Source organism: Penicillium verhagenii, assembly GCF_028828195.1.
Source record: "Penicillium verhagenii strain IBT 33310 chromosome Unknown utg000002l_segment0_segment0, whole genome shotgun sequence".
NCBI classification, from domain to species: domain Eukaryota; kingdom Fungi; phylum Ascomycota; class Eurotiomycetes; order Eurotiales; family Aspergillaceae; genus Penicillium; species Penicillium verhagenii.
In genome coordinates, this window is record NW_026643166.1 from 1,030,739 (window position 1) to 1,046,591 (window position 15,853).

Genomic DNA, 15,853 nt, shown 5'->3' on the forward strand with positions numbered 1-15,853 from the left:
AACCTACTATCTTGCCCTTGACCAATGATGCCGTTATATGAGCGTATATGAGCAAATGGTAGACATCCAACTAGCAAATTATAACCTCAGAAGCTACCCACCTGCGCAGGTTTACCACCTCAACCAGACGCCAATCTTGCAAATTCATGGTTATCTTCGCCTCGGAAGTTTCTGAGGTTCCGAAAAATAGTCTAATGCTTGAACATTATTGATTATTTTTACTGTAGCACGAGGTCACTGACGTACATCCAGAGCATTCGAACAGATCAGATATGTAAAAAATAGATACTACCTACCAGCAGGTACCAGTAGGTACTATTGATACACGTTCAATGTTCCAAGGGCGTACCTCATTAGATCCTGCAGCTCCACCCTAGGTCACACTGAATACTAGCGTTGACTGAATATGACCTTGAGATTGATGCATCTAGTATAGCTGATCTCAAGCACAGTCTGTGCATTCGTCGACTCCATGGTCGCAGCAAATCACTGTGATTCGTAAATGATCAGCCATCTATGCACGAGTGTGGACCGTGGTTCATGGTACAACATACCTGCACTTGTGCATATGCTGTTGCGGGATAATCTTTGAATGTGTGCTACATAGTAGCCTCCCATCGTCTAGATCCAGGCCAAAGTGGTACCGGTCCCGGGTCGACGATGCACGATGTTCCTCCCTCCGAATGCTTCCATCTTGGTCCCTACTAGTATCACTTACCAAGTGCAGAAAAAGCAAAGATAGTGGGAAGGAAGAAAAACATGTATAAATACTAAGAGGTGCTCTCTCGGTGAAAAAGAGAGCAAGCAACTTTTAGAGCGATCAATTGATCCCTCGCCAGCTTGTACACATCGTCTGGTTCTTTATTCATCAAAATGCCTTACAACGCCAGAGTCAAAGAGCTTCCCGAGATAGCCTTCAGAGGTGGTCTTGTGGACCCTCGGGCTGATCACCAGCATTCCTTCAACAAGCGAATTTCCTGCCGTGACGTTACCGACTTCATCTCCAATACTGCCGAGGTCTCACCTTTGGAGTTGCGTGACAAGAAGGCTGCTGCCAAGCACACCAGCGACTCTCGAGCCCGTCTTTACAAGATTCTCGCCCGTACCAACGAGCTCAGTCGTCCTTTGGCAGTCAAGTGTTCTGACCAGCCCATTTCCGACCTCCTCCCGGGCCTCATCGTCAGCGGTGGCTTGAGTCGCTCGCCCGCTTTTGATTGTCTGCCTGTCGTCTCTCATTGGGGTGAACGTACCGGTGACTACTCAGCCGAAGATCCTTCTGCTACTGTCCGTCTGACTTCGACCTGGAACACCATCCATGTCCGCGGAGAAGGTCTCACCCGAGAATCTCCACACGGAGCCCCATGCTGGACCCTGAAGAGCCACGGTCTCGGTCCAGTCGAGCCCGAATCGGGCAAGTTCTCCCAGCAGTATGACTCTGAAACCGACACGCTGACGACCACGGTCAACTTGCCGCGTCGTGCTGATACCGTCCACACAAAGGGCGTGCTTGGTGCTGCCTCAAGCATTTCATGGATTCGCAATGCCCGTGTGGCAGATGCGGTCGACTGTGCTATTGGCCTGTTGGCGGACGCTTCCGTTCTCCTAAAAGCCCGTGACAAAGTCATTCTGTCTGGAAAGACTGAGAGCCTTGAATTTGCAGAAGTGCGCAAGGCCGAGATCCCTACTTGGTGTAATGCTCGCAAGCCTTTGGCTCCCAAGCTGAGTGGTGTGGCCGACTCGCCAGATGAGTTTACGGATGCGCTCTTTGCAGCGGAAGCGTGCGAAGGCCCTCTGATAAACACCAGTATCTTTTCCATGTCAGTTGGTTACAACCGCGGTGTCTATGGTGGCTCCATCTCTGGTCTGTGGGCTGTCATGGACTCAGCCTTTGTATTGGATTACTCCATCGGCACGGATAGCTCTGCAATGGCAGACAGACTTTCTTTTGCTTTCGCCGAAGTGACTGCCTCTGCTGAAGCATCTTCCTCTGCCGGTCCCCACATCGACGATATCCGCATCGTCAAGGGCTGCAACTACGGATGCTTGCGCCAGAAGACTATCCTTGAGGACAATGATCCTGTCGAGTCCAGCCCCTGTCTGGTTGTCTGGAGCGATCTCGATCGCCTTGCTCGTTACAAGCTCGCTGACGCGGTCTTCTGCCACGTCTACTACGACTCTGGTGGTGGTGAGCAAATGGCTGCTATTGCCGGTCTTGGATGCGTTGCACACGATTGGATTGACCTCGGAGCTGATGTGTCCTGTGGTGAGGTTTCAAATATCATCCCCTCTCTGACCCGAGGCTCTCTGGAAGAGGAGCCATTGGCCGAGGTTTACTCGCGCTTGATCGGTGCCATGATCTGGTACCGCAACAACGACCCTTACAACCCGGCCGCCCTCTGCCTCCTCTTCACTCACTGGTGGCAGCTCTCCAACTGTCGTCACCGCCCCGTCACTCTCCTCGGCCGTACTGACCACGGCCCCGAGGCAGCAATTGCCCCCACCATGCCAGATGGACGTCCAGAGCTGGAGCACTTCCGCGCCAACGGCACTCGAGTCGAGCGCGGCCAGGGCCCTCTCTCCAGTGCCGAGGCACGTCTTGAGGCCCTCGTCTCTGGTAACATTCTACCGGAGACTCGTGCTGTTATTGACCACTTGGTAAACCCTGTTCTCGCTTACGTGAAGGGTGGTGATACTCTGCCCTCTGAGAGCGAGTATGTTGGAACCGTCCTCGCTGCTGAGACAGCTTATCCCCACGGACAGAAGATTATGGAGCTGTGGGATCTTGCTATCGTTATGTGGGAGTGTGGAGCAATGTGGTCCGCTGGTGTGGCTGGCCTTTGCTACACTCACACCGGAAAGGCCAACTGTGACCGTGCCCGTCACGATTTGGCTGATCATACCTGGACTTAAGTGTGCCGCCATTGACCGGTCAAAACAAGTTCCAATGGATGAATTGCTCGAACTTGGTGGAATGCGATACAGGCAGCTCCAGCAAAGACATTCGATTTCAGCCATTTTCCAACCATTATTCCAAAGCCAATATAGGCGGGGGGTCTTTTAAGTAGCTTTAGGTCCTTGCTTACATCGAGGATTCACACTACCAGTACCTACCACTGTCATTATTTGATAATAAAACCACAAACACAATACCAAATCTCACAGATTTCAGAAAAGTTGCTTTGAAGTAAAGGTATTGATATTATGGAGGGAATTGACCCTTCGAACTCCAAGAGTCATCACATCAATTCTTCAACTGAAGTTGAAACATTTGTACTATACTGAGGGTCTCTCTATACGTTCTATTTATCGCAGAACGACATCACAATGCTGAAATAAAACAATCCTCTAAATAGGCACCTGCTCATTCTGCCCGCTTAAGTTGAGATAATCAGTCGTGTTTCCTGCAGCATTACCCTCAGTGGGAATACTAGCAGCCTTGCACACATCATATTGCTGTTGGGGAATAGACACCCGCTCCTGAATCTGCAGAGGCGCTTCAATAAACGCCATAGCCAATCCCTGCATCAAATGCCAGTCAATATGACAATGGAAAAACCAGACACCGGGGTTATCCGCAACAAAGCGGACAACAAAGTAGCCCTGTGGTGGAGCAACAAAAGTATCTCTGCGAGCAGGGATCTTAGGGAAAGCAGTATGATTTGAAGGATCATAGGTAACGCGGTAGTCGGTATCCGCATAATCGAAGAAGTCTTTGCCGTAGGATGGATAACGATCAATGAGCTGGAAGTTGTGACCGTGCAAGTGGAAGGGGTGTGCGCCCGTGTCATTGTTGTTGACGACCACCTCAACAATCTGGTTGTGACCTAGAACGGTTGGGTGGGTGTACGTTCCATAGACTTCGGGGTTCGTTGCAAGATCGCCGGAAGACAGGACTGAGAACAGGGTTGGAACCTTAGGCTTGGTGTACGAGATGTTATTGAAGTACGCGTAGCCGTCGCCGTTACTAGCTTCCTGCATGACAACATTGACTGTGATGCTGATGTCAGGCTCGGGAAGAAGCTCCATTTGGTCGTATGCATAGAGCTTCATGTCATCGAATGGATAAAGGTCCGCAGAGGAGCTGACATTCAGCACAGCTTGAAGGTGGGCAGCTTCTGCGTCGTATTGTAGCCAGTTTGTCTGGTTCAGCTTGAGAGTATCGGGAATAGAGTCAAGTAATAGAGAGTCGGCGACCATAACAATCGGATAGTTCTTGTTTGCGGTGCTCTTGGTAGTAACCAGAATGGAATACCGCTGGGCAACGCCGATATACAGCAAATCTGCCTCCGTAGGCTCCGTATACACGCCATCAATCTCCACAATGCGGAAAGAGTGGTCTTCAATATAAAAATATTGGCTGACAAAAGCACCAATGTTGATCAGACGAATCAAGTAGGTCTTATTAGGCTCAACTGGGAGAATTGAGTTCAACGTATCATTGAACAAGAACGCGTTTGGAACAGGCTCATCACCATCCGGATTTGTAGGGGATAGGAATGAATAGCGAAGATCTTCCGTCATGTTGTGATACCAGTCACTCATGGTCACGACCATTTCGCCATCAACCTCATCATTGAAATATGCATCTTTATCATGGACAATAAGCGCCTGGCGCTCTCCATCGGGATAACACCAATCGGTGTGGCAATGATACCAGTAAGTGCCGACCTGGTCCACCGTAAAGTTATATGTAAAAGAGGAACCAGGCATGACAGGGCATTGAGTGACCATCGAAGGACCGTCCATGTTGTTGGTGCCGTTTTGGTACATGCCATGGAAGTGAATACTCGATCTCTTGTCCCCAAGACCATTGTGCATATTGACCACAAGCTGGTCCCCCTTTTCAACCTCAATGACAGGTAGCGGCCATTGACCATTCACGCCAAGCACTTTGCGATCATGGAGGCCATCCGGATTCGCCGTTACCCAAGTAAGATTGAAATCATACGTGACGATTTTGGCCTGGCAGAGCTGGAAACAGAGCGCCACGGCAATGCTGCCCAGCAGTCTCATGGTTAAAGCCATGAGAACGGGTCACAAAGAACACTAGGTGTGAGTAAAAAAGGATTTTGTATGTACAAAACCTCGGAGGGGTTGGGACGCCAGGGGCATTTTTACATTGAATTTCACCCGAGATGAATCCCGATGAAACTCCACATTGTGCCTGACTTGCTTTTGCCTTTGGTTATCTGATCGAAGATCTTCCTCTGGCTTACCAGACGGGAAACTCTAGTCCCACATGGTTGTTGTGTTCGGTCAATCGTGTGCTCAGGTACCAGGGGAAAGGTGGAACTATCGTCATCTGATTCCATTGCGGCAATCGGTATGTCGATCAACGGGATGGCGTGCCGTTGCAAAGGCTTGAAACAAGTTTGAAGCTTCCAGTGCCGACACTATGTGGGTGCGCACAGAGCTTGGCTATCCTCAAATGTTTGTACTTCAAATGTACTCCGTACTGAGTTATTTACAGGCCCTTGGACAGCAACCTATCCAGATGCCTTGGGGCGGGTAGTTGGTCGTACCGCAAAGCTTAACTCTAAACTAGAAGTGCCTCACAGATCTGATATCAATATCAATTTTATTCTGGAATGTCTTTATCCATAAAAAGCTGCTTATTGGTTTTTTTCTTGCTAGGGAATAGAATGTGGCCACCTTCCTACTAGAGTATACACTGAAAATCGAATTATGGAACTCGATCTGCATACACTCGAATATGTATGTAATGTAAAAGCCCCAGTGGGGTTCGGTACCTGACTTGATTTAGTGGTGCCACACGGAGTATTTGCAATAGAGATTAATTATGCTATCTGTACTAAGGATCTACCTTTTATATGACTCACCTTTCAATCCTACACAGTTATTATTCTTTTTACCCCATCATCGAAGATATCGAAGGCGGTAATGTTTTAAAAGTCGCTCACGGTCCTATAACGTCTTTCTGCCGTGATACCAAATGTGGTGAGAAATAAAAGAGTCGGGCGCGCACTGTTACATTCATGAGACCATTATTTAAACTCACATCTCCATAATTTTATCCAACTGCATTGTCTTTTTTCATCTTCAGTGTAACTGCTAGCGAACTGGCTAGTCTTGGCATGGGAGTTCCCTTGTATTATGTCAGCCTCGGCTTTCCCCGCATCTCGCTTTGCGTCGGCTCAAGCAGGCTTGAAGTAATCCCCAAAGCCAAAAAGACCGCCCTTCTTGGTGCTTTCACTTTTCCTTTCCTTTGAATTCGATTATGAATATGTGCTGAGCCCCATCACAAACGAGTGGATGACTCTATCTAGCAGCGACATCAACCGTTGCACCAAATCTCCAACATGACCCTTTCATCCCTTCTCCGCATTACTCCCCGCCTCGCTCCGACCGCAGCCCGGAGGACAGTCCGAGCTGTGTCCTCGTTATCTGGCACGAATGCCACCCCACAGAAGTCATTGGACTCAATATTAATTGCTAACCGAGGAGAGATTGCACTGTACGTATAAGCCATTATAGAACTATAAGTTACTACCGAAGCGATCCACAAGACCAAAGCTCATTATCATCTAGGCGCGTTGGCCGGACTGCTGCGGAGCATGGAATTCGCGTGACGACCCTCTACACAGACCCAGATAGTCGATCCCAACACGCCTTAAGCTCGCCATTTGCATTCAACTTGGGCTCCGTGTCAGCTTATTTGGATGGAGATCGAATTATTGAGATTGCGAAAAAAGAAGGATGCCGGGGTATACACCCTGGATATGGATTTGTGAGTGAAGACGATAAGGCTGAACTGAGTTTCCCAGTGAATCAGTGGGTGCTGATGCTCTCCAGTTGAGTGAAAATTCCGCCTTTGCCAAAAAATGCACCGAAGCTGGGCTCGTATTTATTGGGCCCCCATGGAAAGCAATCGAGGAGATGGGCGATAAGAGGTATGTGGTCACTCACTTCTTCGGCTTTTTGCATATTCTTACCAGATGATTGCCCTTAGTCGCTCTAAGGAAATCATGCTTGCCGCGGGAGTGCCTTGTGTCCCTGGGTATCACGGCCAAAATCAAGACCCCCAATTCCTCGAAGCCGAGGCCGATAAGATTAAATATCCGGTTCTCATCAAAGCCATTAAAGGTGGCGGTGGAAAGGGAATGCGTATCGCCACTTCCAAAGCAGAGTTCCAGGCACAACTTGAGTCTGCAAAGTCAGAATCCATGAACTCATTTGGAGACGACAATGTATTGGTGGAGAAATACATTACCACACCGCGGCATATTGAGGTTCAGGTATTCGCAGATAAGCATGGGAATAGCGTCGCACTGGGCGAACGAGATTGCAGTATTCAGCGAAGACATCAGAAGATCCTAGAGGAGTCTCCTGCACCACATCTGCCAGATGCAACTCGCAAGGACATCTGGGCGAAGGCTCGATCTGCCGCATTAGCGGTAGGATACGAAGGCGCGGGTACTGTGGAATTTATTTTTGACAACGATTCGGGTGAATTCTATTTCATGGAGATGAACACGCGGCTCCAAGTTGAGCATCCTGTGACAGAAATGGTTACAGGACAGGACCTGGTGCACTGGCAGATCATGGTGGCGGAAGGATCCCCCCTACCGCTTACGCAGGAGCAAGTGGAAGAGCAGATCGCTCGTAGCGGCCATGCAATCGAAGCCCGGATTTACGCCGAGAATCCAAACCAGGGATTCATTCCCGACTCTGGGCGCTTAATTCATGTACGAACACCCACCACCACAGATGATGTTCGCATTGATGCTGGATTTGTCGAGGGCGATGATGTCTCTGCACACTACGATCCCATGATCTCCAAGTTGATTGTTCGTGGCGAAACTCGCGAGGAAGCTATTCGCAAACTGGGCGCTGCGCTAGAGCAGTACGAGGTCGCGGGCCCCGTGACGAACATCGAGTTCCTCAAGACCATCTGTCGCAGTCCAGATTTCATATCCGGAGACGTTGAAACTGGGTATATCGAGAAGCACCGAGAGGAGCTGTTCGCCCCAAAGCCGATTGAAGATGAGACCCTGGCTCAAGTTGCTTTAGCATGCCTACACCGTGATATTCACTCATCTGCCAGGCCTTCCAACGGGCTTGCTGGATCTGCAGTTGGATTTGCTCCAAGCTTTATGCAGCGACAATTGTCGTTCATTGAATCAACAGGATCCACGGGTGAAGGAACTACCTTCCACATTAGTGTTCAGCAAACTGCCGATCACACATTCAACATTACAGCCGGGGGTAGAGTCTTTGAGCAAGTCGAGAGCCGCATGGATCCGGAAACACACGTGGTGACATCTTTCTTCCCACATACTCGGCTCGATACCACAGTGGTCCAAGAGGAAGACACGATCATCGCATTCCAGCGAGGTGTGCAATATCGCTTGGCCGTACCGCGTGCGAAGTGGATGGAGAAGGCTCTGGGGATGAAGGACATTGCGAACAGCGTACTGGCTCCAATGCCTTGCAAGGTGCTTCGAGTGGAAGTCCAGGCTGGCGATGTGGTTGAAAAGGACCAGCCACTGGTGGTTATTGAGAGTATGAAGATGGAAACAGTGATTCGCAGCCCCCACCAGGGAACAATTGCGCGTGTCGTGCATAAGCAAGGGGTAAGTCACTTTTCTTGGGGATCCGGACCGAAAGCTCATACCCATAATTCCACTGGGTGTATTCATCACCTCGACTAAACAATGCTAACTGTACCCTATAGGATCAATGCAAGAGCGGCACGCCCTTGGTCGAGTTTGCCGAAGAGCAAGAATAAATCCGAAAGAGATGCGAGATTAACGATAAGTGCCTTACTCTATAGAGTAATTTCTAGGTTCCAAGATTATCACAGTGTTCAAAGCTTGGGAAGTATTTTTGCACAATATTTAGGCCTCTTCATCAATAGGCGCTGCTTCGATTGTAGAGCCCTGTAGCGGAAAGAGTCGAGCTATGTAGTATTTCATTAAGATTCTAGTTTCATCCGATCACATTTTCAGAGTTAATGAGCTGTCACTCGTGTCTTCAATGTCCTCGTCACGAGGACCGCCAACAGTAATCGCGATTCGCAAGGTACTTTTGGTTCAACAAGACCAAACCCCGCTAAGTAGTGGGCCAGTGGCTCCGCAGGTCCACTGCGGGGAGTTTACAGTCCCGGGTGTTTTACTCAGGTTCATGGAACAATTCCATGGCAATCTATAATTGGCCTTCTGAGAGAGAATCCGAGATCCATCTTTCTCATAATTTCGACGTGTCGCGCATCCCATGGCTCATTGGCTCCATTTGGAGAAGCTCTCAGCCACTTGATTTCCGATGGAGAAAACAAGATCTGATCAGCTGGATTTTTTTCATGTAGCACCCCCTCACCATATTTTTCTGTTTCTTTCATTCAATTACCCACCCCTTTCTTCGATTGCTCACCCCAAGAGAATTATTTCACTTGGATCTCCTGTCTCGAACTTCACTTGCGCAAGCTTTTACGATGTTCAACCGCCTGGCCACTTGTCCCATCAGGGCCATCAACAACTATTCTCCGTTTGCTAGGCTTTCAAATACGCCGAGACCAGCTACTACATGCTTCGTCAAATCACTGTCCTCCACCGCGACGCATCTTCAAAACAAGAATGACAATGCCAAAGACCTCAATACCGCAGCAACCACCCAGGCTCCTCGTGGAGCTTCGGGGGGCCAAGAAGGTCAATTTGCCCGCACAGATGACAGCATGCAGATTGAATACCCACCGGACAGCGAAATGCCCGCACAGCCGATTGTTCAGGGCCGTGGTGGAATGCACTACAAGCGCACACTAGCATCATTCTCTCTTGAGAAGAAGGTCAGCTTGGTAACCGGCGGTGCGCGTGGATTGGGACTTGTCATGGGACAAGGCTTGATAAATTCTGGCTCGGATTTGGCCATTGTTGACTTGAACAGTATGCATTAAGTCCCGGGCACGCAAAATGGTATATACTAACTCTCAAGGTAGAGGCAGAAGCAGAAGAGCAAACAGAGAAGTTGATTGAGCAGTTCCGCAAAGAAAACCCTGGCATTGAACAGTAAGTGAGCTTTGTTCTGATTACATCTCCAATATTCTCCGCCTAGAACCCTCGACTCGAATGTGGAGATGCAGTGCTGAATCAGACAACGTACCAGAATGCCCAATATCACCGCACATTACGCCGACGTCGCTGACCCCGACTCCGTGAGCGAAGCCCTGGCTGAAGTTTTAGCCAAACACCAACGGATTGACAACCTCGTCACCTCTGCAGGCTTTACCGAGAATTTCGATGCCATCAACTACCCTTTTGACCGCATGAAGAAGCTCTGGGGCGTCAATGTGGATGGAACATATCTTTTTGCGATCGGAGTCGCCAAGCATTTGATGGAGCGCAAGGCACCAGGCAGTATCGTCATGATCGGCTCCATGTCGGGTGCCATTGTAAATGTACCCCAGCCCCAGGCTCCTTACAATGCTGCCAAAGCAGCTGTGCGCCATTTGGCTGCTTCGTTAGCAGTTGAATGGGCTGGTCATGGTATCCGGGTGAATTGCATTAGCCCTGGCTATATGCTAACTGCGCTGTAAGTCGGATGTATAAAGGGATCCAGTACTTGGTGCTGATAGTGTTTTTTGTTTCCTTTAGTACTCGCAAGATCCTCGACGAGAACCCGCAACTTCGCGACCAGTGGACTTCTCTCATTCCCGTCGGGAAGATGGGGGTGCCGGAAGACTTGATGGGCGCTGTGACTTTCTTGCTTAGTGATGCATCGAAGTATGTCACCGGCGCCGAGCTTCGTGTGGATGGTGGATACACAGTTACTTAAGGGCATTTTGGATATTTAGGTTACTTGTTTTTGACAAGTACGTGGTCTTGAAGAAAGGTCCGGTTGAATCCATTCTGAGTAAAACTTGTAAATGACTAGCATCTTAATTGAATTTCCCCTGGTCTTTCCTGTCTATTCAGTTGACGAGTCTTATGATCTTCTGAGCTTAGTACCTATACGGGTTAAATAAGTAGGTGAGAGCCTAGAGGACCACCTTGTGCCAGCATGCAACGGTAGGACATACTAGTTCCTAGTCCACTCTCTGTGCACCAACCATACTGCTCGCCAAGTGCCAGGGTTCATCAGACGTGTCGTATCTTGTTTAACCAAGCCAGTGGCGCATATGTACATGTACAATGGGCATCACGCCACCTAAATGAAAAAGATCTGCGTAGGTAGTCTGTAGGTAGTCCGACGTCGGAGCTTCTTGCCCGTTTCTATACCCTGTTGGCGATGATCCTCCCGCCCCGTTGCCGATCCATCTTTTATCTCCGACGACCGTTCCTTCAGGAATAATCTCAATATGACCGCACCAGGGCAAAAAGATTACACGGCGGTTGATCCCCACATCCATGAAGACCTTTTTAAGAAGTATTTTCCCTCATCCCCATAGAATGCGGATGTCCATACCCCAAATTGACCTAACCTGACATCACTTCTCCAACCACCATGCGCTCCCCCTTCCTATCGGTGCTGGCAGCCACATCAGCCCTTGCAGTACAATCAAGCACATTGTTCAATTTCACCAGTGGAATCGACATCGAAAATAGTGAGCTGCGTCCCAATGGTCACATCCTTCTCACCACTTTTGAGAAAGGCGGCCTCTACACCTTAAATCCATATGCAAAAGAGCCGGAAGGAGAATTGGTCGCTTCGCTCCCTGGTGCCACAGCTCTCTGTGGTATTACAACAATCGCACATGACAAATTCGCCATCATAGGCGGTGTCCGTGGCAGCTACCACTATGACAACGAAACTATATACACAGTCGACTTCAGCCAGAATTCCTCGAACCCCATCATTGAGAAAAACGCTCATCTCCCCGATGCCGTCATGCTCAACGGCATGGCTGCACTCCCCAAACAGCCTCACGTCGTTCTCATTGGCGATGCAGTCCTCGGCGTCCTTTTCCGTTTGAACACAGCAACTGGAGCGTACAAGGTCGCATTCAACAACACCGCACTTGCCTCTCCGTCTAATTCCCCAATGCCCATTGGCGTCAACGGATTGAAGGTTGTTGGGAATAGTGTGTATTTTACAAACAGTGCCACTGGGGTCTTCGCTAAGGTGCCCATCAGCGAGGATGGGGAGATATTCGGCGATGTGGAGGTTGTTGCTACTATGGATATCAGCATTGGAGATTGGGATGACTTTATCGTCGACTCTAATGGTGTTGCTTACATTGCTCAACCTACCCTTGGGATCGCGCGGGTTTTCCCGAATGGTACACATGGTATTTATGCGAAGGGCATAGCTTCGGCCACTTCTGTTCAGATTGCGGAGGGTGGATATGCATACGCGACGCAGAGTGATGGCTTGGTGAACAAATTTCAGCTTCCGTTGAACACGAGATTGGCGGAGGGCGAGTATTGAGTGTGACGTGTTTATGACAAGGCTTCTCATGTGACAAGATACATTGTACATGCACAATAACGAATTGAAGTCCGCAACTGCCTGAGTCTCGAAAGTTGAGATTGTTTTCAGGTGTTAGTCAGCCAACTTCGTAAGTGGCGCTTCAGTGAACCAGGTCCACCATACACTGGCATACAGTATACTCAATTTGAAGAGTCAAGTGGGTCCAGTTAGCCAATGCGGGGATATCAAGGGGGAAACATCTTCCCCTTTCCCGCAAACAAAGAGCTTACGTCGACATTCCACCAATGCACTGCCTCATTGCTTCCAAGTCAACTTCCAAGCTTTTTTCTTTTCACTATCGGCAAGATGCATTAGTCTTGGACATGAAAGGGAGGATGAAACATCCTAATGTACCTCCGTAAACCGTAGGATGTACTTTACTAATTTCAAACTCCAGTTGGGCATTTTGGTAATTTTTCCCCTCAGTAGCCTCCGCTGGTCCATACAGAGTTAAAAGGAGTAGATTTTTCTCCAGCAGTTGCGACGAGTTTTGTGGGGTTTTTGACTTAACTCCAGGTCTTTGAAACCCGATACATAAGCTGTGGGGCCCCAGGTTGCAAGGTTGCAAGGGGCAAAAAGTCGTGGAATGCGGATGTGGGGAGCGGAGTTCAGCGGAGGTCTCAGGCATGCAATCGTTCTCAGATTTTGCCTGAATTTGTCACAGCTTGAGAGATGAGACTGTCGTAAGTTACCTTGAAAGAGGGTTTTATCGCTCAGTTCATGGCCTTTAAAACACTAGTCCCGGCCCGTCCCGAATGTCCCTCGTTTTTTGTTTCTTCAGATCGGAGTGAGATATCGAGATATCTTCACAAAAGCTTCTATGATAGGCGGAGTTGTCTTAGCATCTTGAGTCAGACTTGACCCATGGGTTGATTGCCGATCTTACCTTGGAGGTACGTTGATCTGGATACCTTCTCCGGACATAAATGTCGGAGCTCTTCACCCTTCAAATAATCCCTGTCCATATCTGAGAGGTCCAGACTCCTGCAAATCTGTCAACGTGTGGAAATCCTTCTCTGCTATCGGAGTCTGAGATTCAAGCACCTATATACACAGCACAGGGCTTGATTCTTCCCGTATCCCCCTTTGACCTGCATCTCATGCATGATCCTTGATGTTTGATGGTATTTACCCCGCGAATAAAGCCTCTTTGTCTACGTTTGCATGATTCTGCCCCGCGACCAGGATCAACCTATCCCCAAACTGATACCTCCAAAATCCCCGTCAACTCACATTTTCCATCCTACGGTTCCGCGTCTCTCTAGGAATTTCCAATATATTCCAACTTCCAGCCCCTTTCTAACGATGTGTTAGCCCCCTTCGGCATTTTCCAACTCGACCCTACAACTAAGGGCGAGTGGAACACAAGCCTCGCTTTGAGCAATCCTCGGATGTTGTAAGCTTCAAGTTGGAACACACTTGACAAATTCAAAATGTCGCAAAAGATTGCAAACAGTCTGGTGACGATTTCTCCGATAAATCACCCGAGTGAAGTCGATGGAGCAGAAAAGCTAGACCGATCCCTCGTCAAGAGCTTTTGGCAAGGTACCAGAACTCTCAAATTTGCTGTGTTACGATCTTTTTCTAATCATAATATGGCAGCCTTTTTCACATCAAGACAAGCTAGTGATCGAGAGAAGGATCGCAGATTAGAGTATCTTTTTTGGCGAATCTGGAGCAGTGACCATCTCCTGGGCCGCATCGATATCAAATATCTAGATGGGCTAGTTTCTCGCATCATGGCGTCTGAGCCCATCTCCTCGCCGCGCCACAGCCAGGTGAGTACCCCCCAGCCTGCTACACTTCTTTACGGCTACTTTTTTTTTTCTTTTGTGCTTGTACCTTTTTCTCCATTTTCTTTGCGCTCCCATCAGCACACCCGAATCCACAAGCTTACCACAAGAGTCATCTTTAGAATACTTTTCTGTCCCCAGAATCTAGCCAGGCAACTCCAACCCAAGCTCTCTATCGGCCTGAATCCAAATCCATGCTAGTGGAAGGGGTCTCCGAGCCGGAATCTCTGCATCCGATTCTCAAACCCCCTCAGGCTTCTCATAGTGAGCCACCGAAAACGACTCGCATACTCATCACCCAACCCGATGGCGAAGAAATTACCCAAAATCCTTCCAACTCGCCTACTCCAAGTATAGTGGAACCAAAAGGTAGCATCCCTGACCGATTGACACCAAGGAGATCATCCCTTGTCATACCGGGTCATTCTAAACGAGGTGGGAAACGTCGACCAGTGATGACTGCTCGCCGCAAGTCGTCGCAAGGAGTGGTCCCCAAGGCCCAAGGAACCCCCAAAAAACACAATGGAAAGAGCAAAAACACCGGTCCAACGGAGGAGATATTCGATGACGATGATGACATGACCTCAGAACGGACGAAACCCAAGAGCATCCATCGACGCAGTACCCGCGACGCGACCTGGGCCGATCTAGATCACGATCAACCATACCTCGATTTCCCCGTTACAGGTCTCACCCCAGCAGCCACCAGCCTCTTGAAAGACGGCAAATCTGGCCACCCCGCAATCACCATAACTCCCGCCGACCTCCCGTTCACCGATCTCCGCTTCCCCGAGCCACACGATCCCATCCTGTCCCAATCCCAAGGCGTACAAACGGTTAGTGACAAACCCGACCAGAGAAGCCAAGCCACCCAAACTGAAATCCAGGACAACAGCTTATCTAATAACATCCCGGGCCCTTATGATTTTCGACCTTATAAACCTGTGAAGAGAACCCCCGTCCCGGGATACCACGACGCTACCCGTACCCCCATGCCTAGAGCAATGACAGAAGCACTCGTCGACACAATTCTTGACAACACGCCGCTGAAAGGATTCATTCCAGCGCCGGATCGCCCATTGCATTATTTCAACCACCCATGGCACGAGCTCCCGCGTCCCAATTTCCTCTTCGACTTCATGATCAAGGCCCCCTCTCCTTCTAATCACCAGCCGTCGCGGAGGTCACTGGTCCCTAAAAATTTCCGGCAGGAGTGGACCGATTTCATTGCAGAGGAGAATCTGCTTCTGGCGGAGTCAATTGCCGAGAACGAGGCCGCGAAAGAATCGCTGTCTTTCATTCAGGAGGGTCGCAGGCTGTGTCAGGGGACCAGTACGCAATTTGATTCAGACTCGGAAATTTCTCGGGGGCTGTCATCTCGGGAGATGCCGTCTCAGGAGCTACAGGCGCATCAGACTACTAGGCAGCAGCAGTCTGATACTCCTTCCGAGATTGATATCGATCAAATTCTCCGGGAGCTGCAGGCTGAGTATTCGTCCTGTTGATGGTAAATTTGTGGTGTGATTGAAATACTATCAATCTCGAGGCTATCTAAGACTCTGATCGTACAATGCAGCTAGTACTAAGCATGCATCCGATACAAAAAAAAAACATTGGAAAATTACTGTCTTCAATTC

The 15,853-nt window shown here is 49.2% G+C and overlaps 6 protein-coding genes across 6 annotated transcripts; 5 read left to right on the top strand and 1 right to left on the bottom strand.

The window, feature by feature from the left end:
* Positions 1 to 873: 873 nt before the first annotated feature.
* Positions 874 to 2,910, top strand: N7466_000384 (uncharacterized protein; the record flags this gene model as incomplete). The annotated part of the gene is made up of 1 exon (XM_057159782.1): positions 874 to 2,910. The coding sequence occupies one exon, from the start codon at positions 874 to 876 to the stop codon at positions 2,908 to 2,910; it is 2,037 nt and encodes a 678-aa protein (XP_057026030.1).
* A 435-nt stretch (positions 2,911 to 3,345) lies between these two features.
* Positions 3,346 to 5,013, bottom strand: N7466_000385 (uncharacterized protein; the record flags this gene model as incomplete). The annotated part of the gene is made up of 1 exon (XM_057159783.1): positions 3,346 to 5,013. The coding sequence occupies one exon, from the start codon at positions 5,011 to 5,013 to the stop codon at positions 3,346 to 3,348; it is 1,668 nt and encodes a 555-aa protein (XP_057026031.1).
* Positions 5,014 to 6,320: 1,307 nt separating this feature from the next.
* N7466_000386 (acetyl/propionyl/methylcrotonyl-CoA carboxylase subunit alpha) lies at positions 6,321 to 8,749 on the top strand (the record flags this gene model as incomplete). Its single annotated transcript, XM_057159784.1, has 5 exons — positions 6,321 to 6,475; positions 6,550 to 6,748; positions 6,814 to 6,911; positions 6,971 to 8,594; positions 8,696 to 8,749. 5 exons carry the CDS (start codon positions 6,321 to 6,323, stop codon positions 8,747 to 8,749), a joined length of 2,130 nt encoding a protein of 709 aa, XP_057026032.1.
* Positions 8,750 to 9,451: 702 nt separating this feature from the next.
* On the top strand, positions 9,452 to 10,788 carry N7466_000387 (uncharacterized protein; the record flags this gene model as incomplete). Its single annotated transcript, XM_057159785.1, has 4 exons — positions 9,452 to 9,899; positions 9,953 to 10,022; positions 10,120 to 10,545; positions 10,608 to 10,788. 4 exons carry the CDS (start codon positions 9,452 to 9,454, stop codon positions 10,786 to 10,788), a joined length of 1,125 nt encoding a protein of 374 aa, XP_057026033.1.
* Positions 10,789 to 11,457: 669 nt separating this feature from the next.
* On the top strand, positions 11,458 to 12,381 carry N7466_000388 (uncharacterized protein; the record flags this gene model as incomplete). The annotated part of the gene is made up of 1 exon (XM_057159786.1): positions 11,458 to 12,381. One exon carries the CDS (start codon positions 11,458 to 11,460, stop codon positions 12,379 to 12,381), a length of 924 nt encoding a protein of 307 aa, XP_057026034.1.
* A 2,029-nt stretch (positions 12,382 to 14,410) lies between these two features.
* On the top strand, positions 14,411 to 15,721 carry N7466_000389 (uncharacterized protein; the record flags this gene model as incomplete). Its single annotated transcript, XM_057159787.1, has 1 exon — positions 14,411 to 15,721. The coding sequence occupies one exon, from the start codon at positions 14,411 to 14,413 to the stop codon at positions 15,719 to 15,721; it is 1,311 nt and encodes a 436-aa protein (XP_057026035.1).
* Between the last annotated feature and the right edge of the window lie 132 nt (positions 15,722 to 15,853).